This window comes from Arvicola amphibius, chromosome 8 (genome assembly GCF_903992535.2).
Source record: "Arvicola amphibius chromosome 8, mArvAmp1.2, whole genome shotgun sequence".
NCBI lineage: Eukaryota > Metazoa > Chordata > Mammalia > Rodentia > Cricetidae > Arvicola > Arvicola amphibius.
The window spans coordinates 105,542,247-105,565,984 of NC_052054.1; the positions used below are offsets into that span (position 1 = coordinate 105,542,247).

Sequence of the window (23,738 nt, forward strand, 5' to 3'; positions counted from 1 at the left end):
TCCTGCACTGAGGACCCGAGTGGAGACAAAACAAGGCTAGACACACCCTGGAAGCCTGGTGCCTGTGCCTGGGTGTGGTCTTAGAAGAAGCGGCTATGATAGTATAGGACTGTACCTACACATCATAAGCTATAACTAGTAGGGACTCCCTGAATGAGCTGGCAAAACGTAAGAAAACATGTAGGCACCGTAAAACTAAAATTCCAAAGGCCTTTCTACCTTTATTTTAGTGCACATCTTCCTACTCCTAAGAAAATACTGCTTAGCTGGGCTGTGCTGATGCACGCCTTGAATCCCAGTACTCAGGAGGCAGAGGCAGGTGGATCTCTGAGTTTGAGGCCAGCCTGGTCTACAGAGCGAGTTCCTGAATATCCAGGGCTACACACACAGAGAAACCCTGTCTTGAAGAGAAAAAAAAGAAGTCGTCTGTGACACAAATGAAAAAAAAGTGCGCAGGCTCTGTGTCCTTTGAGTGCCTCTGGTGTAGGAGGTATCCGATAGGTTCCTTTCGTGTGCCTCGATAGGTTCCTTTCATGTGCCTCTGGTGTAGGAGATATCTGATAGGTTCCTTTCATGTGCCTCTGGTGTAGGAGATATCTGATAGGTTCCTTTCATGTGCCTCTGGTGTAGGAGATATCTGATAGGTTCCTTTCATGGTTCTGGGTAGGAAGAGTCCACTCTAAAGAAGAGGGACAAATAGCCTATAGTTCCCCATACCCACAGATAGCACCTGCTCACTGGCTTTTCCTTCTTCCTTCAGAGTGGTTCTTCGAGTTTGGCTTTGTGATCCCTAACTCCACAAATACCTGGCAGTCCTTGATAGAAGCAGCACCCGAGTCCCAGATGATGCCCGCCAGCGTCCTAACGTGAGTGAGGTTTCAGGGAATTTCAAAGTGTGTCTCAAAACAGGCTTCGAGGCAATTGGGACTCCTGGTCCTGTTCACAGGCAGAGATCTAGAGAGACAAGAGCAGAAGAGCACCCAGGGCTGTGTCAAGGTTACTCACTCAGAAGAGTACCCAGGGCTGTATCAAGGTTATTCACTCAGAAGAGTACCCAGGGCTGTGTCAAGGTTACTCACTCAGAAGAGTACCCAGGGCTGTATCAAGATAACTGACTTTTGTGCTGTGAAAAATAACAGGACAAAATCTTTAGACCACATTTTAAATTTCCAGTTCACCCTGACAACTTATCTTTGGGTGATAATGTGTTTTGTTTTTTGGGTTTTGTTGTTGTTGTTGTTGTTTGAGACAGAGTTTCTCTGTGTAGCCCTGACTGTTCTGAAACTCGCTTTGCAAAACAGGCTGGCCTCAAACTCAGAGAGCTCCCCTGCCTCTGCCCCCTGCGTGTTGGGATTAAAGGCATGTGCTACCATCGCCCTACTGAGTAATGTCCAATCTTGCTGAGTTTTGCTTTCACAGACACAGTGAGGGTGAAAACTGAGACAGCGTTGAAAGAAAGCAGCACAAATTTGATGTCAAATCCAGCGGTTCACTCTCTCATTGTGTCTCTGTATGCTCTCTGGATCCCCTAACACATCCTCCAGAGGGCTCCATCGTAGAGGGTAACATTTGGGCCGAGGCTTCCAGAGACTGGCCTAGAATTCAGTAATTACTTCCTGATCAAAGAACAGTTCATTTGTATTGTCAAAAACCACTGTCCAGGGCTGGAGAGATGGCTCAGAGGTTAAGAGCACTGACCGCTCTTTCAGAGGTCCTGAGTTCAATTCCCAGCAACCACATGGTGGCTCACAACCATCTGTAATGAGATCTGGTGCCCTGCCCTGGCCTGCAAGTATACATGCAACCAAAACACTGTATATGTAATAAATAAATAAATCTTTAAAAAAAAAAAAAAAACACTGTCCATGGCCAGCAAGATGCCTCAGCTGGTAAAAGTGCTTAGCGCTACAGACCCAGTGGTCTGAGTTTGGTCCCTGGAGCCCAGGCTAGAAGAGAAAGGTCTCTGAAAGTTGTCCTTTGACATGTGTTGTGCTATGGTACAAGTGTAACGTGTACACCACTTGCTCCTGCAGCGACACACAGATCATACACAGATACACAGTAATAATAAAATAAAGATGTAAAAACACTGTCAGTAACTGCCCACTTATAATTTTCTCGTGGGAGGAGATTCTTTCAAATATCTCAGTAGGCCTGGGGATGCATCTCAGTGATAGAGAATTTGTTTAACATAAGGGAGTTCTACGCCTGGCACCACCAGAAAGGAGTGTCAGTGGTAGTGTTGTCTAAGTTTAGACCCACGAATGATTGTGTAACCCTAGATCCTCTGCCAGGAGATCCTTCATGAAAGCCACACCAAATGTAGAAGAGATACAGAGGCGCTAAAGAGATGGCTTAGCAGTTCAGAGTACTAGCTGTCTCCATAGGACCCAAGCTTGAGTCCAGGCAGCCACTTGACAACTCTTAGTTCTCTGTAGCTCCAATTCCATGTGGTCTGATACCCTCATATAGTCTCCACAGGCACCAGGCACATGTATGTTACACAGATTTACATGCAAGCAAAACATCCATGCACATAAAATAAAAATGTTTTTCTTTGAAACAAGGTCTCTCTATTTAGCTCTGGCTGCCCTGGAACTTGCTATGTAGACCAGGTTGGCCTCGAACTCACAGAGATCTCCCTACTCTGCCTTCTGAGTTCTGGATTAAGGGCATGTGCTACCACACGCAGTCTTAAAATAACAATTTTTAAAAATAAAATATTAAAAAAAAACTCAAAGGTAATTTGGTATGGCAGTAATATTCCATTTTATAAATAGGAGCACTGCCATTTGTGACTCAGTGGGAATGTTCTTTCCTGGCATGCACAAGACTCTAGGATCACTCTCTGGTCCAGCCAGGAAAAGAAGACGCAAACAGAATGGGCCACTGGGATGGCCATCTGACCTCATCCTCATAGTCCAGTACCTCGTTTAACGTTCTTTGGTCACAAACCACAGAAACAAACCCTGGCTAATAGACCTGAGTTAGACCAAGCAGAGCCCTCGCAGCTGAGAAGAGACAAGGGCCAGAAGCTGTGCTGTCTTCCTAAGAGGTAGCTGAGGAAGGGCTACTCAGGCGAAGGAATCTGACTGGCATGAACAGAATGCTGTGACCCCCTTTGCAAGGTGAGAGAGGGGTCACTCAGCTGACCCAGAGACTAGAAGAGCAGATTGTCCACAAAGGAAGAGCAGGGTGCTACTACCCAAAGTCAGGAGAGAACTGCAGGGCACGGAACCCTAGCTGTCCGCTTTAGTTAGTATTATAGGAAAAGTGCCTCCCTGAGGTTGGCCAGGATCTGCAGCCGGAGTAATCCAGCCAGAGGTGTCGGTGAGATCTGGGTGCAGAGCACTCAGCGAAGACATCAGTGTGCCAAGACGAAAGGCATACTCTGAGTTCCGACTTCTGCACTTGACTGGAACAAACTCTCGTCACATAAGTTAAACACCCTGTAAGAATCTAACCCATGCAGACAACATTTTTTAATTTTGTTTGCTTTGCTTTGTTTTTTGGTTTTTTGTTTGTTTGTTTTGGCTTTGGTCTTTTGGTTTTTTCAAGACAGGGTTTCTCTGTAGCTTTGGAGCCTGTCCTGGAACTAGCTCTTGTAAACCAAGCTGGCCTTGAACTCACAGAGATCCCCCTGCCTCTACCTCTCGAGTGCTGGAATTAAAGGCTTGAGCCACCATCTCCTAGCTTGCTTTGCTTTGTTTTTGTTTTGAGACAAGGTCTCACTTTGCAACCCTGGCTGGCCTAGAACTTACCGTATAGACCAGGTTGACCTGGAACTCACAGAGATCCCCCTGCCTTTTCCTCTCTAGTGCTGGTATTAAAGGTGTGCACCACCATGCCTGGCTTTGTTCTCATTCTGAGAGAGAATCTCACTAGATGGGCCAGACTAACCTTGAACTCCTCCTCCTGTCTCAGCCCTGTGGGTACTGGAATTACAGGTATGCACCACCACACCTGACTCTGAACAAGGATTGTGATGCTCAAACTAAGGCTCTAGGTGGTACATGTACCCGGCCTGGAGAACCCAAATGGACACCATCTGTGGAAGTGGTGCCGTGGCCTGTGGCACTCACTGTCTTTGCCCTCTCGATTCTCCCACAGGGGCAATGTCATCATAGAGACAAAGTTCTTTGATGACGACCTTCTTGTCAGCACGTCCAGAGTGAGGCTTTTCTACGTCTGAGAGAAGAACGTGTGTGCGCTCCAAGAATTTGGAACGGGGCAGGAGGAAGCTTTGCTTTGCTCCTCCACATGTTTGATTTTTGATACTCCAGCTGATTCCTCCAACGCAGACCCACCTGTGGCACCAGGAAACCAGCTCTGTATAGGTAGCCAGTTGGCCTCTTCTCCCAAAACCTCCATCTTCACTGACAAGACTAAACTCCCAACCCCAACCAAGGGCAGGGGACAAGCCTCAACTCTTTCCTGGTGCAAGCATGGGAGCAAACCCATACCGGGAACCACACTGCGTCTGTCCCTGCCCCACTTCCTTGGCCTCTGGTTTTGAAAAAATTTACCTTCCTGACCCATTTAGGTTTTTCTCCCTTACCACTTCTATTTCATACAGTCTCATACCTTTAACTTGTAAAATAGACTATGATATTATTATTACATGATGTAATTAAAGCATTCAGATATTCCTACAGTCTTTAGCATGGCGCTGCTTGTTTCTCTTCTTTTCTGGACTGTGAATCTGTCTTCATGAAGGAAAACAGAGATTTATCACATTGTAGGATTACAAACTCTTTCGCTCCAGAAATAGATGGTTAGCTCTCATTCCCAAATGCCTCCACTGCTGCTTCTAAAAGTGGACATCAGAAGACAATGATGGGGAAACACGGGGCTGGGGCAAGGCTGAGAGGCTTAAGATGACATCAGAGGAAGCCAGCGTAGGAGGAACATAATCCCTCCTGCAGTGCTCTGGGGTCTGACATAAAAAAATCAAAAGGAGTTCTTTGATAGGGACTCCGCTCCGAGCTACAGTAGCACTCACTGTCCTTTACAAAATATCAACAATTTCAAGTCATCTGGCAACCAGAATGGTAGACCTGAGACCAGAGGGTACTACCTGGCCCTTTGGCTCCCACCTTCCTTCCCAGCCTGTGTCTCTGGGTGAGGAGGAGAACCATACATTCCGAGCAAGCCAGCACCAGCCTTCTTTTCTCGTATTATCTTGGAAAGCTTGTTTTTTGTTTTTTGCTTTTTTTTTTTTTTAAGCAAGGTCCCAAGTAGCACCATGCTGGCCTCAAGCTGACTATAGCTTCAAGGATGACCTTGGACTACCTTCTCTGTGCTGGATTACAGTGACAGCACGCACAGTTTCAGAGCTGCTGGGGTTCGAATCCAGGCTTTGTGCATACTAAACAAGCACTGTGCCAACTTCTTTAAAGCTTATTTTATTTTATATGCCTTCGTGTTCTGCCTGCAGGTAAGTCTGTCTGAGAGTGTCAGATCTTAGACAGTTATGAGCTGTCATGTGGGTGCTAGGATTTGAACCTGGGTCCTTTGGGAAAGCAGTCAGCGCCCCCAACTGCTGAACCATCTTTCCAGCCCCAAGAACTATCTTTTTAATATCCAAAACTAAATTAGAAAAAAAAACAAGGTGAGGGGCTAGGGATGTAGCTGGGTGTGGTGGACATACCTGTAATTCCAGCACTCCAAAAGGGGAAGGGAGGGGGGCAGGAAGAACAGGTGTTCAAGGCCAGCTATAGCCACAGAGTGTTTAAAACTGCCCAGGTATGTGAGACCTGCCCCCTACCACACACACATACACACATACACGCACACACACGCACGGTGGAAACAGGTGAAACTGAATGAAGGCTTCCTTTTGTCTTCCTGAAACCCCATCTCTTCTGTTTTCCTGATCCATATGTGCTCCCCAGAATTCCCCCAAGGAACGTTTACCAGTGCTGGACACATGGCCATGGAGAGAGTCATACCTGGCTGGTGCATCCCCAGGGCTGGCATGATAGCTCACCTAGCACATGGGAGGGGAAGGCAGAGATCGGGTCAAGATCATGCTCAGTTACATAGCAAATCGGAGGCTATGGTCCACATGAGACCCTGAGTCAAAAGAGACGCCTCTCCCTTCTCTCATCCAGCCAAACATTCAGATTGAATTCTTTGCTAGCTTCTCTGAGAAAAAACAGAAAAAGAATTACATCCTAGTTATCCTTTGAAGCCACCTGTCTCTCTAGGGTAGACGGCATATGTTCAAGAAACAGTATCCTGAAACAGCAATGGGGAACACAGCCATGCCATGAGGTTTGAGCCAACAGGACAGCAGGATGCTGAGGGCTTGGAGGAGAGGAAGGGGTTAACACAGGACAGGCAGACCAGAAGTGCTAGATCCCCCTAGAGCTAGAATTACTGGCCTGATATGGACACTGGGAATGGAACCCAGATCTCTACAACAGAACCTGGGTTTTTGTTTGTTTGTTGTTTGTTTGTTTGTTTTTGTTTTTCAAGACTGGGTTTCTCTGTAGCTTCGAAGCCTGTCCTGGAACTGGCTCTGTAGCCCAGACTGGCCTCGAACTCACAGAGATCTACCTGCCTCTGCCTTCCAAGGGCTGAGATTAAAGATGTGCGCCACCACCACCGGTTTAACAGAATTCTTAACCCAGGAAGCCTCTTCACCAGCCCTCAGGTCAGCTTTTTTTGTTTTGGTTTGGTTTTTTGAGACAGGGTTTCTCTGTAGCTTTGGAGCCTGTCCTGGAACTAGCTCTTGTAGCCCAGACTGGCTTCAAACTCAAAAAGATCCACCTGCCTCTGCCTCCGGAGTGCTGGGATTAAAGGCGTGCGCCACCACTGCCCGGCTCCCAGGTTAGCTTTTGTAGGGTAAGTGAAGACTGAGGTTGGAATTGATACCCAGTTGCCTGAAGGCCTGAGTTTTTTCTGGATCCTCTGAAACCTCTGGAGCTTTGTTGGAAGTAACATGTGGACAGAGCCTGGCACAGAATGTGGCCACTGGTTTTCAAAAACTGGTAGGTACTTTCTCAGGTCTGCAGAGAGCCTGATTGCCTTGCACACAGAAACACCCACAGGCTGGAGCTGTGGTTAGTGGTGGAGGTCAAGGGTTCGATGCCCAGCACTGCAGGAGAAAGAAAGACACTGGTGACTGGTGTGGGAGCCATAGACTACTGTGGGACACGCTAGTACAGCCATCGAACTGATGGAGACACACAGTACATGAGGACAGCCCCCAGGCTGGCTCAGGTCTCTGCAGTGTACTCCTGGCCAGAGGCCAGAGGCATACCCACTTCTGTCCTGTGCAAACTGAGGGGAAGGATTAGCCATCTCAGACCACACAGCCTTGGGCAAATGTGAGTGGGAGAACAGATCTCGTCAGAGGAAATTGGCACAGCTTTGCTATGTGCCATGCAATAAGCCCTCTCGCCTTTCTCCCTGTTAAGTTACTTGCCAATATTTTGAGCCCTTTAAATTTCAGGGGTATTGTTTTTGTGTTTTGTTTGTACAGCAGTGTCTTGGAGTCTTAATGTGTAGACCAGGCTGGCCTCAAACTCACCATTCTCCTAACTCTGCCTTTCTCCTACTGGAATTATAGGTGTGGCCACCACACCAGCTGAACAGTGTTCTTTTTAGGTTTTGAATATTTATTGTGTGTGTGTGTGTGCACGCACGCGCGCATTCCAAGCATGGAGGTCAGAAGATGGCTTGAGTGAGCTGGGTAGCTCCTTCCACCCTGTGGGTTCTAGGGATTGAACTTAACGTTGTTATACTTGGCAGCAAGCGCCTTTGAGGGCTCTGTGTGGGGAATGCCACACTTGGGCCACACTCGGAGACCCTTGTTAATATCAGTAAGAGGCTGTGTTCTGTGCAGGCTTGTGCTGACTAAATCCATCAGTAGGAAGAGATATGACAAACGGTTTTCATAAGATGGGGACTTGTAGAAAGAGATGTCCCTGAGGACAAACAGATCCAGGAAGCCTTTCACTCAGCCTACCATATTGGTCAGCTGTTGGTTGGTTGGTTTTGTTTTTGCTCTTGCAAAGGACCCCAGTTTGGTTCCCAGCATCAACACGTTCCAGGGGATCCCACACCTTCTTCTGACCTCCACAAGCACCAGGCAAGGACATGGGACACGTACACATATACAGGCAAGCATTCATACATATTAGAACAAATCAGTCTAAAAATAAAGAAAAGATGTGGCTGGAGTGATGGCTCAGACGTTAAGATTCAGTTCGCATCATCCGTAGGGCAGCTCGCAACCGTCTCTAATTCCAATTCCAGGGAATGAGACCTCCACTTCCAGCTTCCACAAGTACCAGACCACACGTAGAGCTCATGCAAACATGCAAGCAAGATACTCATATGGAGATTTTTTTTCTAAAGAAGAGAAAGAGGGAGGGAAGGAGGGAGGGAGGGAGGGAGGGAGGGAGGGAGGGAGGGAGGGAGGGAGGGAGGGAGGGAGGGAGCCTTTAAGCTTTGCATTACTCCACTCCTGCCCCTCCGCTATATTTCAGACTTTCTTCTGGAAGTTCTTACTCACCCCTCCTTGCCCTCCTTACTCCAAAGCCACTGCCTCCCCTCTGTCTCCCCCTAGTGGCTCCTCCCAGACTTCTTACTTCTAGACTGCACCAGACCCTTTGCCTCCCTTGACAATCTTTTATGTTTCAAGAATCCCTGTCTAGGCACACTGCTCCTTGCTCCTTGACAATATTTTTTTCCTTCAGTGAGTTAATTCTTTGACAATCTCATACACACATGCACTCGAATGTGCGAACATACACACACGCAGTTTTCCATTTTCTTGCTGTTCCCTTGACCAAGCTGTCCTGTTTTAAACTATTGTGGATCCAGAACATACTGTGTGCCAATTCATTAAACCCTAAACTTTGACTCCTGTCAGCTGCGAGCACATCTCACATCTTCAGGCAGCAGGCACAGAACTGTGGCACTGCCTTGCTGGAAGAAGTGAGCCCCTCACCTCCCGGTAGATGCCAGGGTGGGAGAGACAGGAAGCCAAGATGTCACTTGGAGTTCTGAGTCACACACTTAGGAAACGGAACGCTGTAGCAGCGGCAGACCACACCCGTAGGATTGATGGGTCCCCAGCAGCCAACAGACGGGAAAGCCAGCTTTTCCTCCATTTCCTTTGCTGTGGTAAGCAGCAGCAAGAGTGTCTCTACCCACTTGCCTCTGGACCAGGGAGAGCTTGGTTGTGGTATAGAGCAGCCGCAACCAGGCCGAAGGGAAAAGGAGGCAGTTGGCAGAGGACGTCCTGAAAGGGCTTTGCCTTCGCACAGACTCAGATGGGAGGATGGACGGACACCTCTCCGTGGATGGGGTGGGGCTTCGAGAGCAGCTGTTTCCAGTAGACTCAAGGGCATTGACTTTGCTCTATAAACATCCCCTGAGCCCTTCCTTTGGTCCCCCCTAGCCAACTGGGGACCAGGCACCGGCTGGTCCTTCCTGTTCCCGTTTACTCTGCAGGTGATAGCCAGAAGGAATATCCTAGATGCAGAAAGTGATCACCAGTCCCTTCTAGGACACCTTCCTGTGGCCTTAGCCTGGAAGCGCTTGCTAGCGACCTAGTGGCTGTTCAAAGTTCTCAAAACACAGAGTCAGGTGCGGTGGGATAACATGGAGTCTGAGGCAGGAAAACCTGCCTAGGCTACCTAAGTGAGACTCTTGTCTCAAAAATGTTCTTTTCTGGGGGACATGATACACACCTTTAATCCCAGCACTAGGGATGCAGAGGCAAGTTATCTCTGAATCTGAGGCTATCCTAGTCTACAGTCTACATAACAAGTTCCAGGCCAGCCAGAGCTACAGAGTATGTGACCCTGTCTCAAAAAAAAAAAAAATTACAATTTGTATGTGTGTGTGTGAGAGAGAGAGAGAGCATGCATGGAGAGGGGCGGGTGTGATTTGTGAGTGCCTGCAGAGGCCAGCAGAGGATGTTGGATTTCCTGGCTGTAAGCCACCTAACTTGAGTACTGGAAATAAACTCCAGTCCTGCTATGCTAGAGCAGCAAGAACTTCTAACCCCGAGCCAACCTCTCTCGCCAGCCCCCAGATTTTTTTTAAAACTTCCTCCAGTGTTTTTCTTTATAAATATTTATTTATTTATTATGTATACAATATTCTGTATATGTGTGTATGCCTGTAGGCCAGAAGGGGGCACCAGACCCCATTACAGATGGTTGTGAGCCACCATGTGGTTGCTGGGAACTGAACTCAGGACCTTTGGAAGAGCAGGCAATGCTCTTAACCTCTGAGCCATCTCTCCAGCCCAGTGTTTTTTTTTTTTTTTTAAGATTTATTTATTTATTACGTATACAACATTCTTCCTCCATGTGTGCCTTCAGGCCAGAAGAGGGCGCCAGATCTCATTACAGATAGTTGTGAGCCACAATGTGGTTGCTGGGAATTGAACTCAGGACCTCTGGAAGAGCAGCCAGCGCTCTTAACCACTGAGCCATCTCTCCAGTCCTCCCAGATTTTTTTCAGAAAAGAATAAACGTTAACTATTTTTACAAGAAAGAGAAACCTCAGCAAATATCTTCGTCATTTGCACCCTGCTGGACACAACAGCAAGGCATAGGAGTCAAGCACCCCCAAACACAGTCAGTGCCCAGCGCTGGCGCCACCAGCACATCTGTTACACACAAAGCACCCTTACCTTGCCCTCTGTCCCCTCGCTAATTGCTCAGTCGCCACACAAAACCTTTAGTTACCCTGGCCGCCCTCCAGGCTGAGCTGGAGTCCGGGTGAGCTGCTGGACCTACACCAAGGAGGCAGAGACACAAGACTGGGGGTCCTCGTGGATCTATGAACTTACCACCTTGCCTTTTATTTCATCTGTTTCTCTTTCCCTTCCTCTCCCCCGCTCCAATTGATCACTCAATAGCATTCTCCCTTTCTTTTCAATGAAAAAGTTCATATTCTCACTGTAAAGAAAAATTCTTTAGCTTTAGCTATTTCCTTCTTTTGTTTTATATGTATGAGTGTTTTGCCTACGTAGACATATGTGCACGGCATGCATGCCTGGTGCCCACAGGGGTCAGAAGCTGTTGGTGGATCTACTAAAGGAGTATGGATGGTTGGTAGTCACCACATGGGCACTGGGCACTGAACCCTAGACCTCTGTAAGAGCAGCGAGTACAGATGCCTTAACCACTGAGCCGCCTCTTCAGCCCCTTTGCTTCTGTGTTTCCTTTAGCTCTGTGGTGCTGGGGTTCAGACCCAGGCCCTTGCATATCTATACAAGCAATGTACTACTGAACTATACCCCCAACCCACCAGGTCTTATTTTATCGGATTATATTATTAATAATATACAAAATTTTAAAGACTTTTTATTATGTATACAGTGTTCTGCTTGTATGTACTCCAGCAGGCCAGAAGAGGGCACCAGATCTCACTATAGATGACTGTGAGCCACCATGTAGTTGCTGGGAATTGAGCTCAGGACCTCTAGAAAAGCAACCAATGCTCTTAACCTCTGAGCCATCTCTCCAGCTGGATTATATTACATACACAATTTTGTATCAACTTTTCTCTTGACTTTTTTATTTAATTTTATTTATTTATTTTTGAGACAGGATTTCTCTATGTAGCCCTGGCTGTTCAGAAACTCACCGTGTAGACCAGGCTGGCCGCAAACTCACAGAGCTCCGCCTGCCTCTGGTCTCCTGAGTGCTGGGGTTAAAGGTGTGCACCATTCCACCATTTCTCTTCATATGTTAAAATGAGCTTCCCCCTGCCTTGTTCAAAACTATTTGTACTGGGGCTGGAGAGAGGGCTCAGTAGTTAAGAGCACTTGCTCTTACAGAGGACTTGGGTTCAGTTCCCATCACCTACGTGGGGACTCACAACTGTCCCTAACTCAAGTTCCAGGGGATATGATACCTTCTTCTGGTCTCTGCAGGTACCAGGCCTGCATGTGCTACACAAACACACATTCAGGCAAAAGCACACACATAAATAAAATAAATCTAAAAACTTTTCAAAACCAAACAAACTTATGTGTAGTACTAGAAAGAAGGGTACTCTGCTTGGCTGACAGTGGTGGCACACACCTTTAATCCCAGCACTCAATCTTGTAGTAAAGGCATGTAGATCTCTGTGAGTTTGAGGCCAACCTGTTCTACAGAGGGAATTCCAGGACAGCCAAGGCTACACAAGAAAGCCCTGTCTCTGGGGGAAAGAAAGAAAAGAAAAGAAAAAAGAAAGGTGGGCACATGTCTCACATTGACAGTTTCTTGTCAGGTGGATGATGTCTCACGCCTATAATCCCAGCACCCAGGAGATGAAGGCAGGGGAATCCAGTTCAAATCCAGCCTGGAACACAAGAAACACTGTCTCAAAAAACAAATCAACCAAGTCTGAAAAGGTAGCTCCGTGGCTAAGAACACTGGCTGCTCTTCCAGAGGGCTCAGGCTTGATTCTCAGCACCTACACAATCTTCTCTAACTCCCAGTTCCAGAGGATCCAACTCCCTCTTCCAGCCCCTGAGGGTATTACACGCACATGGTACCCAGACATCCATGGCAAGAAAAACATTTGTACACTTAAAAGAAAAAAAAAGAATAAAAGCATGAAAAGCCACATAAAGCATACAGTGGTCTTGCAGTGGTGGCGCACACCTTTAATCCCAGCACTCGGGAGGCAGAGGCAGGTGAATCTCTGTGGGTTTGAGGCCAGCCTGATCTACAAAAGTGAGTTCCAAGACAGCAGGACTTTATACAGAGAAACCCTGTCTCACAAAAGAGAAAAAGAAATGAGAGGGGGGAAAAAACCAACCAACAAATCAACCCAGTTCCCATGTTATTTCTGGACTGAGCCAAGATTGAGGTCATACAAAGCAAAAAAAAAAAAAAAAAGCAATCTCTCATACTCTTCCACCTGATGGACAGTTCAGCATTCGGCCCTTTTTTAACTGGTGACTCTTTGAGTCTAGCACCTGCCACAACAGTTCTGCTGTCCCTAAGATGGTTTCCTGGTAGTGCAATTTCTTGGTAAAGAGTACGTATGTGGGGCTCGTAGGATGGCTTAGTAGATAAAGGTGCTTGCTGCCAAGTCAACGATCTAAAGTCAGTCCATAGACCCAACTTCTGACTGCACATGCATTCCTGGCACGCATTCCTCCATGTGTGCACCCGAATCCATGCCCACACACAAATACATAAAATACATTTTAGAATGTGTGCTGTTTTATGTGTGTCTTTTCTCTTTTGTTGTTATTTTATTTTGAGACTAGGTATTACCAAATGGCCCAGAATGGTTTGAAACTCCTAGTAATCCTCCTGCTTCAACCTCCTGAATGTGGATTGCAGTCATGACACATCATGCACAGGGTGTTTTTTCAGACCCTAAGAGAGTGGGAATGCTTCCCAGACAGGCCTCTACCAGTTTCAACACTGCTGTCCCCTCAACCCGCCTGTACCAGTTACATCCCTTGGTCAAGGGCACACAGGCTCCTCTCAGTGCCAAGCGCAACCCCAGACTGCCTGCGACCCCAGAAAGAAGCAGCCTAAGGAGGGTTCTAAGCTAGACTGAGGACCAATTCCCAGAGGATTCCACCTCCTGACTTGTTCAGCACACACTCCCTGAGCCCTGACAAGAGTCTGTGTTTTGCAAGATCAGCTTTTTTGAGACGCCAGTGTCCTTCAGTATGTTAATAGGCTCTATTGAAAAAAATCCAGGTCAAATAAATCTAGAGAACTACACGGTAAACCTTCTGGGAGACTCAGCACTCTTGGGTGCACCAAAGGCCCAGTGGGCCCTTTGCAAGGACAAAGGAAAAAACCTTTTCCTATCATTTCAACAAACAGATGGCTCTCCCCTCCCTTCTCAGGCATGCCTTCTTCTGGCTGACTTCAAGCCGCCTGATCATGGTGGGGCAGGAGGAGCGGGAGGCTTCCTCCTTATCTGGAGCCTGTCCGAGCAACTGAGTTAGCTGAGGGGTGAGGACAGCCCCTCCCCCCCCCCCCCCCCACACACACACACAAAGCAAGAATAGTAAAGCTGCGAAGTCCGAACACACCAGAGGCTGAAGAAAGGGAAAAAAGCTTTGGGCAGAGGCTGCGAGGCGAGCCAGTCAGACGGCCTTGGGCCACACCCCATCGGTCGAAAAAGACTGGAAATTAGGATCCCGTTAAGGCTGGCCTTCAGAGCGATGGCTCGGTGGTTAAGGCAACTGTTGTTCTTGCTGAGCACCTGGGTTCAGTTCCCAAGACCGACTCGTATGGTGGCTCATAATTATCTATAACTCCAGTTTCAGGGGTTTCAACACCCTCTTCTGGCCTTTGTGGGCACCAGGCACACACATAGCACGTGTACATACATACATACAAAACATCCATGCTAGTCAGGCAGTGATGGCTCAGGAAGCAGAGGCAGGTGGATCCCTGTGAGTTCCAGGCCAGCCTGGTCCACACGGGAGTTCCAGGATAGCCAAGGCTGTTCACGTGGAGAAACCCTGCTTCAGAAAACAAAACAACAAACAAAAAAGCTGGCAAAACGGCTCAGCAGGCAAAGGCACTAGCTGCTAAGCTTGCCAACCTGGTTTTGATCCTCGGTACTCTCTTGGCAGAAGGAAAGAACTGACTCACAAGCTGTCCTCGTGTGTGTGTGTGTGTGTGTGTGTGTGTGTGTGTGTATGCCATGGCACATGAGGGCCCCGCACACAATTTCCAACTAAATAAGTAAATAGAATGCACTGGCTGTGGTGGCACATACCTTCAATTCCAGCACTCAGAAGGCATCAGCAGGCAGATTTCTGAGTTCAGGCCCAGTCTTGTCTACATAATGAGTACTAGGGCAGCAAGGGCTAGTGAGACTCTGTCTCAAAAAGGTAGGAGGGAGCCAGGTGGTGGTGACACATGCCTTTAATTCCACCACCCGGGGAGGCAGAGGCAGGCGGAACTCTGCGAGTTCGAGATCAACCTGGTTTAAAATCAGAGTTTTAGGCAGTTATGAGTCACCTAATATGGGTGCATGGGAATCAAACTGGGGTCCTGTGGAAGAGCAGGAAGTACTTGTACTTTAATAACTGAACCATCTTGGGGGCTGGAGAGATGTCTCAGTGGTTAAGAGCATTGCCTGTTCTTCCAAAGGTTCTGAGTTCAATTCCCGGCAACCACATGGTGGCTCACAACCATCTGTAATGAGGTCTGGTGCCCTCTTCTGGCCAGCAGGCATACACACAGACAGAATATTGTATACATAATAAATAAACAAATATATTTAAAAAAAAAATAACTGAACCATCTTTCCACGCCCTTGTTTTACTTCTTCAATTACATTTGCTTATTTGTTTAATGTGTGCATGCATGGGTATGGGCACTTATCTGCCATCATGTTCACGAGGAAGTCAAAGGACAACTTGCAGAAATCAGTTTTCTCTCTCCACTACAAGGGCCCTTTAGGTCAGACTTAGACTGTCAGGCTTGGCACCAGGCACCATGACCCATTGAACCACCTCACCACTGCACCACCCTCCCACCTTTATGGTTGAGGTATTGTTTGGTTTTTCGAGACAGGGTTTCTCTGTAGTTTTGGAGCCTGTCCTGGAGCTAGTTCTTGTAGACCAGGCTGGCCTCGAACTCACAGAGATCTGCCTGCCTCTGCCTCCCGAGTGTTGGGATTAAAGGTGTGTGCCACCACCACCCAGGTAAAAATAGATATTTTAAAAGAAGAAAAAAATAATTGTTTAAAAATAAATAAATTGGGTCTGGAGAGATGCCTCAGGGGTCTAGAGCACTGGTTGCTCTTCCAGAGGGCAGGGTAGGATTTGCCCAGCACCCACACAACCATCAGTGACTCCAGCTCTGGGGTGTCTGATGCCCTCTTCTAGCCTCTGTGGGTACTACACACATAGTGCATGTACATATATGTAGGTAAAACACCTATTAATGTAAAAATAATAAAATAATATTTTAAATATTTTAAAATAAAAATTTAAAAATATGATGCACCCGTTAATATAAAAATAATATTTTAATTTAAAAAATATGATGTCCAGGTGATGATGGTTCATTCTTTTAATCCCAGTACTCACACCAGAGGCAGAGGCAGGCACAGCTCTATGAGTTCAAGGCTAACCTGTTCTACAGAGCTAGTTCCAGGACAGCCAGGGCTACACAGAGAAACCTTGTCTTGAAAAATAAAAATAAGTAAATAAATAGATAGAATGTAATTTGTTTTGTTTTGTTTTAGGACAGAGTTTCTCCGTGTAACTCCGGCTGCCCTGTAACTCCATATGTAGATCAGGTTGGCCTTGAATTCAGAGTTCCGTCTACCTCTGTCTCCTAAGTGCTGGGTTTAAAGACGTGTGCCACCACTGCCCAGCTATAATGTAAAAACTTTTAAATTAAAAAAAAATCTAGGGGCTGGAAAGATGGCTCAGTGGCTAAGAGCTTTGCTTGTTCTCCCAAAGGTCCTGAGTTCAATTCCCAACAACCACATGGTGGCTCACAACCACCTGCAATGAGATTTGGTGCCCTCTTCTGGCCTGCAGGAATACATGCAGGCAGAACGCCATATACATAATAAATAAATTAAATTATAAAAAAAAAATCTAGGGCTCCCTCTGATTGGGTATCTTGCGTCATGTGCCACTCAGTGCAGCCAGGACCAGCAAGTTCTACCTCAGACTGGCCTGACAATTATATGAGGAATATTCTCCAGGAGGAAAAGGAAACACTCTCTTTCAGGCGGTTATCACCAAGACTAGAGGATACAAGAGTCTCGAGTGACCAGCTGGTACTTGTTACTATGGGAGCAGCTTTGATGGAGAGGCTCTGGGCATGTATGCCCCAAGCTGAGTCCCTTGCCCATGCTAAGAACATCATGGAATCCACACCACCAAGTACCAGCTGACAGCATTTTCTCCAAGCATTGCACTTACAGGCCATTCACCCAGTCTACGAGTGCAGTGGGCCAGATGGGCTTAATCCCTTTCTGCTCTTCCCCTAGCTAGGCATGACCTCACACACCATTTGAGCCCCTGCAGCCATGTGCCCACCAGAGGGCGCCCGTTGTTCATGAATCTTCCAGTACTTTCCTAAGCGAGGTCAGCAGCTGTATCTTGGTGACCCTGAACCATTTGGAAAGGTCCCAGGCTTGTGTGTGTCTGTGCACGCGCGCTATACTTGGGACCAGGGGAAAGTATATATATATATGGAAGGGCGGCAGTTCCCAGGACTAATCTCTAGAGAAATGAGAACTTACCTGCTGGAATGGGATGCAGGCTCAGTGTACATCTGGGTATATCAGAGAACTAGGAAGTCAACAGGGAGTGGGCCTTGGTTCAAGCCTCACATTACTGTCCCTATTTTCCAGAAGATTGACCCCCGCCAGCAAGACTCACTCAATAGCTCCCCTCAGGTCAATATGTTCTACGTGTTGGCTAAGGCCTCAAGGAACAGGTTCAGCAGCTCCCAGCTCAACGCACAGCTGCTAACATGTGGCACACATAGCCCTTCACCTGCTTTAGAGGCCTCCCCTACCTGGATTGGCGTCTAGTGAAATCCCAAGAGTGACCCAACTGTTCTGGGATGAGGTTGGGTTTCTTCCCTGGAGGAACCAGCACGGAAATGAAGACTGGGTACACAGGGTTTTACCAAAGCCCCAGTCTCTGATCTGGGATATATATATTTGGGTGTAGTGTCCGCCTGTACTACGTGATGTTACTACTCCTGTATTGTGGCATCTGGAGCACAGAGACACACACCGGTGGGCCAGCAGGTGAAAACCTCCCTGATCCTCAGTCAAGGACAAGGCAACACAGCTTTCAGTAGCTCAAATCAGGCCAAATAAAGGTCACTAGCAGGGGAGAGCAGCTGGAGGCCAGGACTCCAAACGGTCCCAACATCAGGGCTGAATGATGCTGAGCAGGAAGAACCACGGCTACAGCAAAGTTCTCAGGGCCCAAGGAGAGATGAGCCAGATCAGGATGGAAGGGGAGACTGTAGTAGTATCTACTACAGGATTAGATTCGAGTTTGGTCTCTCTTGCTGGCTTGTCTACCCATCTCTCCCTGCATCACCCGATCAACCTTCCCACTCTTTCCCCTTCCTGGGCAATGCTTTCTCACCTCCAGATTTTCCTATCTCCCTGACTCGGTTTCCTCTGTCCTTATTGGGGTTCAGGATCCACGACACTAAAAACTTTGGTTGAGACAGGATTTTTCTGTTCTAACAGCCCTGGCTGTCCTGGAACTTGCTTTTGGACACCCAGGCTGGCCTCCAAGTTGTGAACCACCACACCCAGCCTGGAATTTTAAATGCCCTGACTATTTTGCTCCTCTGAATGCTTTTTTCCTGACCAGGTGATTCCTTAGAGCAAATGGAGAGGATCCCTGAAGAGCAAGTGCAGGTGAGGATATTTAAGGTACAACCCCCATTGGAAGCTGGATACCCGAGTTGAAGTGTTATCTTTGGGGAACAGAGGTTTGAGTCCAGACTTTTCTCAACTAGCTACCACCTGAGGTCCCTGAGAGTGGATTCAGTGCCCACCCCAGTCCCCACTGCACAACTGGAAAGTTCTCCCATATCAAGTACAGCCCAACCTTTACCCACCTTGAAGTTATGAGCTAAGGCGTTCCATATTCCAAGTACACAGCAATATCCCAACTCTGGGTTGAAGCACAACCTGGCATAGCCCTCCCTAACAAGATGTCCTTCTCATCCAAGTCTAAAAAACAAATTGCCAGGTCTCCTCTACATGCTCAAGGGCAAGGTGAAATCCACCAGTTATAGTTCCATAAGATGCTTAAGAACCTAAAGGCTTAGCAAGTACCATGAGCCACCACTAGGGGGAACCACTAAGCAGTGTATTACAAGGACAGCAGCCCAGAAAGAACTTAGCACAGGTTTACTTGGCCTGTGCCACTAACGGCTCCACATCCAGACCATTTTTCCAGCTCACATCTGGCACCCAGTGACCATCCCAGCAGGAAAGGACTGACCCAAGAACTTCAATATGCTCTTAACCGCAGCTTTATCAAGGCCTCCCACATCTAACCTGTCCTACTCCAGTCCCTCACCTCAACACTATACCCTACACCCAGAAAACAGGCGGTAAACTGCGTGCAGCACACAACTCAGGTGCAGGTATATGAGGTTCACGGGACAGGAAATACGACTCAAAGAACTAGGCGCACACACAATAAACGAGACTTGAGACACCGTTGTTAGAACAACTCAGCAAAATAAAATTCCGGTTTATTGTTGGACATTGTTTCACACATACATCAAACAGGCCAAAAAAAAAATAAACAGCAACTTCATAGACAAAAAAAGGAAGGAAAAAAAAAACGAAACCTTTTATCTTTGGCCTTTTTAACCATCTCATACAAACCAACTACTTATAGTACAACTAGGTACATACACAAAAAAAGTTACTGGAATGCTCGGAATAAGATTGTTTTTTTTTGTTATCGTTTTTTGTGTTTTTTTTTTACAAGGTTTTTTTCTCCTTTGAGATTATAATGAACATGGTCACACCACAAGTAAGGTCAGAAGTAGGACAGAGAACGCTCTGAAGGCTGGTCTGGTCACCCGTCATCATCAAAAATGGCTGACCCCTAACAATATGTACAAAAATATAAAATGTAAATAAAAAATACAAACAAATTTTCCTTTTAAAGTATTTTTAAGAAAAAAAGCAGGGCCTTGGAAGTTTTGGTTTTTTCCTCCCCTGTTGCAAATTCATGTTGTGGTTTTGGTGGGTTGATAAAGAGCGCATGTCATCTGTGGGTGGCACTGCCCGCTGTGGGCGGGCGGGGCCTGCTCCTCTACTCGAAGGTGACCACGTTTAAATTCTGAGACGGGAAGTGGAGGGTGAACAGGTCACGGAGGCCTTAGTTTAGCTTTTCCTTTGCTGTCTAGTCATCCTCGTCAGTCTTCTGCTTCTTGGTGTCAACATCATCATCCTGCAGCACAGGAGACATCAGCCCTTCACTGAAGGTCGGCTACAGACAGCAAGACCCCAGACCCCTCCCCACCTTACAGGAAGTCCCTCTCAGCATCTACAAAGCTAGAACCAACCACCCTCAACATCCCAAACCAAGGCCTACCTCATCGTCTTCAGCTACCCGCTTGCCCGTAGGAGCCTCAGCTTCCTCATCTTCATCTCCATCCTCTTCCTCACCTGGAGAGAATGGATTAAGGACCACATAAAACCATTGTCCTCATATTACAGCCATCATTGGCCCTGATGTCTGAGACCTGCCGAGGTGGACAGGCCAGAAAACAGATCAAGTCTCTTAATGAGAGAACTGCCCAACAGCAGAGGGTGGAGCACTAGGTACAACAGGCCGAATGCACGGGTAGGCACACCATAGCTGGATGTGGTCCACTTGCCCAGAACCAACCTCTCCCTTCTCGCAAAGGCCAAGGAAAGAACCTAAGAAAACAAGACTACTCACCGTCACCTTCTTCCTCCTCCTCCTCTTCCTCCCCACCTTCTTCCTCTTCTTCATCTACCTCATTGTCGGCCTCCTGCTCCCCATTTTCCTCATTCTGCTTGACAGAAAATACCTAACATGAGCCACCTCAAGTCTAGTGCACCTCGCCCCTCACCAAGAAGATGAATGCCCACCGTACAGCTAACCACACACCTCCCAAACTTTGGGCGGTTTGACAAGGTTTAACCTGCCTGATCCTCCAACACCATTCACATCCTGAACTAGGCTGAAAACGAAGAGCAGAAACTGGAAACAGAAGCCCCAGCCGGGGGTACACTCACAGCATTGCCATTGGCAGGTGCGTCTCTTCCATTCTCTGCCTCCTCCACAACTTCCTTCTTCTCCTTCAAGTCCTTCAGAAGGAAGAGGAAACCCGTTAGACTTTAGAATAATCGACGCCAGCTAAGGTGCTGCTGATAACTGGGCAAGGCTGATCATGACTACCGCTGGGAGTCACTGGCTCCCCTTGGGAAATGTCAGGATAGTCACAGCAGATAATCAAATGTGGTCCATCTCCTAAACTCAAGCACCGACTGCGTCTCGGCCACCATATGGCACAGCCACAAACCTGACAGGCCGGGCAGACAAGCTGGAACTGCCGCCCTAACCTGCACGCCCTTCGCCGCCCGTTCCAGCTAGAGGGAGCTCCACCCCTCAGAAACCCTCCTTGGAAGGAGGTGGCCGGGTGCCGTGCCATAAATAAATAAGGTAGTGGAGGGAGGAGCCTGTTGATGGCTGAGCGCTCGCTCGGGGATGGACGGGAATCCGGATGGGGACCGGGAGGCGCCTGGGCCTGCTGCAGGCCAAGCCCTGGCCAAGCGTCAAGTCACAGCAGCCCGTGCTCTGCACGGCAGACGTCCCGGCCTCCATGGGCACGGGAAGTCATGAACAGGCTCTGCAAACTGCAGCCGAGAGCCCACGCCGCTAACTTTTTCCAATCGCGTGGCTGAACCCAACTCCCACCCGGGTCGTAGGAACAGGGCGCCGCTAGACCGCACCGCGGCGTGGGTCACCTGTGGGCGCCGGCGGGTTCGCGCCCACCAGAAGCCTGCCTAGGACCCCAGGGCGCCCACTCCCGCCCCCTGGCGGCAGAAGCCCGGGGGAGTGGGGGCGGGGTGGCAGCGGCGCGCAGGCGCACAACTCTCACCCCGCGAACTACGCGCGCGAGCCTCGGCACGCACCGCGCGCAAAGAGCACGTGGCCCGGGGCAGCGAGTGCGCCCCGGGCTCTGGAGACCCGCGGTCCGGGCGAGCGCGGGCTCCACGCAGGAGCGCCCGTACGTGACGCCACCTGTGAGCGCTGCCGCGAGCGAGGGGCGACACGCGGCTTCCGCCTGTAGTTTTGGCGCGCAAAATCCCGCGGGAGGCCAGCGGGCACTGGGAGCTTCTCAGCTCCGAGCCTCGAGCCCGTCGGGGGCGCACTACCCCTGGCGACACGTCGAGCCTCGAGGGAATTCACCACAGAAAAACTCCGAGCCCGTCTGGGGGAGGGCAGCAGCCCGGCTGGAAGGTCAGTCTGCAGGGGCCACCGGGCACCGCTGCAGAGAGCGCTCCGGGTCCCCTCGGTACAGGGTCGCCCGCTGAGACCAAGATGGGGGGGCGGCACTTTCAAGTGACACCAAGGTGACCGGCGCCGGGCCGCCGCTGCCGGACGCGAACACCCAAGTATTTTGAACGCCAGGCTCGTCCCGAGGGCGGAGACACCCGCCTGGGCGAGCGTGGCCAGGGGCGCGAGTGTGCGCGGGCTCCCGGCCGCCGCTGCAGGGTAACGGCGGAGGGCGCCCCCAGCCGCTCCGCCGTGCGGCCGCTTCACTTTCCGTTTCCTCCCCCTCGGGCGCGTGGGCACGCCGCCCGAGCCCGCACTCACCCAGCCGGCGGGGTGGCCGCCACCGGCGCGGAGTCTCCGCCCGCCAGAGCAAACCCCCTCCACGGCCACCCCACGACCACCCGGGGCCGAGGGCCAAGACTCCGGCGGCGCCGCCGCCCCAGCCGCGTCATCCCGGGTCGCCCCGGATAAGCCGCCGCCGGGCCGCCCGCTGCAGGGCGCGAACCCGGGCGCCGAACAAAGAGCGGCGCGGAACGCGGCCGCCGCACACGCGCCCCCCGCACTTCCGACGCGCCGGAGTTTCAAAGTTCTTCCCGTGGGCCACGGCTTCGCGACCCCCAGCCCGGCCCCGCTCCTCCCCGCCGCCGCTGCAGCGCGGCGCCAAGTTTCGAGGGCAGGCAGCCTAACCCACCCCCCCAGTTCCGCGTCGACCCGCGAGCCATCGGCCCGCTCCCGACCGACGGCGGCACGAATGCCCGCGCCGCGTCGCGCCCCCTCCCCCGCACACAAAGAGTGGGTGTCCGGGGCCACCGCGCGCCTGCAGGGCGGCGAGATTGCCCCCGGGAAGCCGTCACGGCGGGCTCGGCTCGAGCCGGCCGCCACGCGCCCAGCCCGGCACGAGCGACGGCGCGCGGACCCCGAGGGGGCGGGCGGCGTCCAGCCTCACCTTGGTGGTGATCTCGGAGCTGGTGTCCACGGCCGCGTCTGACATGGTGGGGCACGCCGGTGATCCGCTGCAGCGAGGGCGAGACGAATCGAGTTCGAGGACTCTGGCGAGAGAGCTGCCGGAGTCCGCCGCGGAGGAGGAGGAGGAGGCGGGCGGCGAAGGCGGCTGCAGCAAGAGCGGAGCAGCACCGGGAACAATGCAAAGATGGCTTTTCAGAGCAGCCAGTGGGGGACTCACGCGGCGCCAGGAGCTTTAATATAGATTAGTGGGCGGTGCTCCACCACCCTAGGTCCCACGCCATTGGCTGCCGACAGGGAGCGGGCGTTTTCTCATTGGCCCGATTCCGAACAATGGGCAAGTGAGCTTAAAGCGGCAGTGCCTCCGCGCGGCGCGCGCTGCGCAGTCCCCCGCCGCACCGTCATTCAGAGTCTAGAATTTGTTAGGTCTCTGCGAGGCCGCGGAGTGGGGGGGTTAAGGGGGGGAACTCGTGCCCGCGCGCTCCCGGCCGCGCGCTCCCGCGGCTGTTTTGCTAAGGCTTCTGACGCAGACGACCAAAGCGCGGCAAAGCCTCCCGCCCAGCCCCCGCCTCCCCCTCCCTCACGACTGCTCGGGAAGGAGGGGGAGGGAAGAGGAGGGGGGGCGCAGGAGGGCTGCCCGCGAGGGGGAGGGGAAGGCGAGTGCTGGGCGGCGCTTGCCCCGGGCGGTGCCCCGCGTGGTTCCCGCGCCCACGAGCGGCCCGCACCTTCGACCAAGAGTTGTTTCGGTGCGAGTGGGCGTGGATGCGCGGCGGGCGCA

The 23,738-nt window shown here is 50.2% G+C and overlaps 2 protein-coding genes across 2 annotated transcripts in view; one reads left to right on the forward strand and one right to left on the reverse strand.

Moving 5' to 3' along the window:
• Pde6d (phosphodiesterase 6D) overlaps positions 1 to 4,657 on the forward strand; it is a 50,007-nt gene extending 45,350 nt beyond the window's left edge. Inside the window, exons 4-5 of the mRNA XM_038339360.1 lie at positions 761 to 866; positions 4,111 to 4,657. Coding sequence (XP_038195288.1) covers positions 761 to 866; positions 4,111 to 4,192 — 188 coding nt within the window. The 3' untranslated portion in view covers positions 4,193 to 4,657. The remainder of the gene's footprint in view (positions 1 to 760; positions 867 to 4,110) is intronic.
• A 14,520-nt stretch (positions 4,658 to 19,177) lies between these two features.
• Positions 19,178 to 23,185, reverse strand: Ptma (prothymosin alpha). Its single transcript, XM_038339593.2, has 5 exons — positions 22,944 to 23,185; positions 20,734 to 20,805; positions 20,414 to 20,507; positions 20,063 to 20,136; positions 19,178 to 19,918 (listed from the first exon to the last, which is right to left on the reverse strand). The coding sequence occupies exons 1-5, from the start codon at positions 22,986 to 22,988 to the stop codon at positions 19,871 to 19,873; spliced, it is 333 nt and encodes a 110-aa protein (XP_038195521.1). The 5' UTR covers positions 22,989 to 23,185; the 3' UTR covers positions 19,178 to 19,870.
• Between the last annotated feature and the right edge of the window lie 553 nt (positions 23,186 to 23,738).

Coding starts and splice junctions, on each gene's coding strand:
- Ptma (XM_038339593.2), bottom strand. CDS start 22,988: ATGTCAGACGCGGCCGTGGACACCAGCTCCGAGATCACCACCAAG. Junction 20,137..20,413: donor GGAGGAGGAAGAAGGTGACG/GTGAGTAGTCTT, acceptor CATTCTCTCCAG/GTGAGGAAGAGGATGGAGAT. Junction 19,919..20,062: donor GGGTAGCTGAAGACGATGAG/GTAGGCCTTGGT, acceptor CCTGTGCTGCAG/GATGATGATGTTGACACCAA.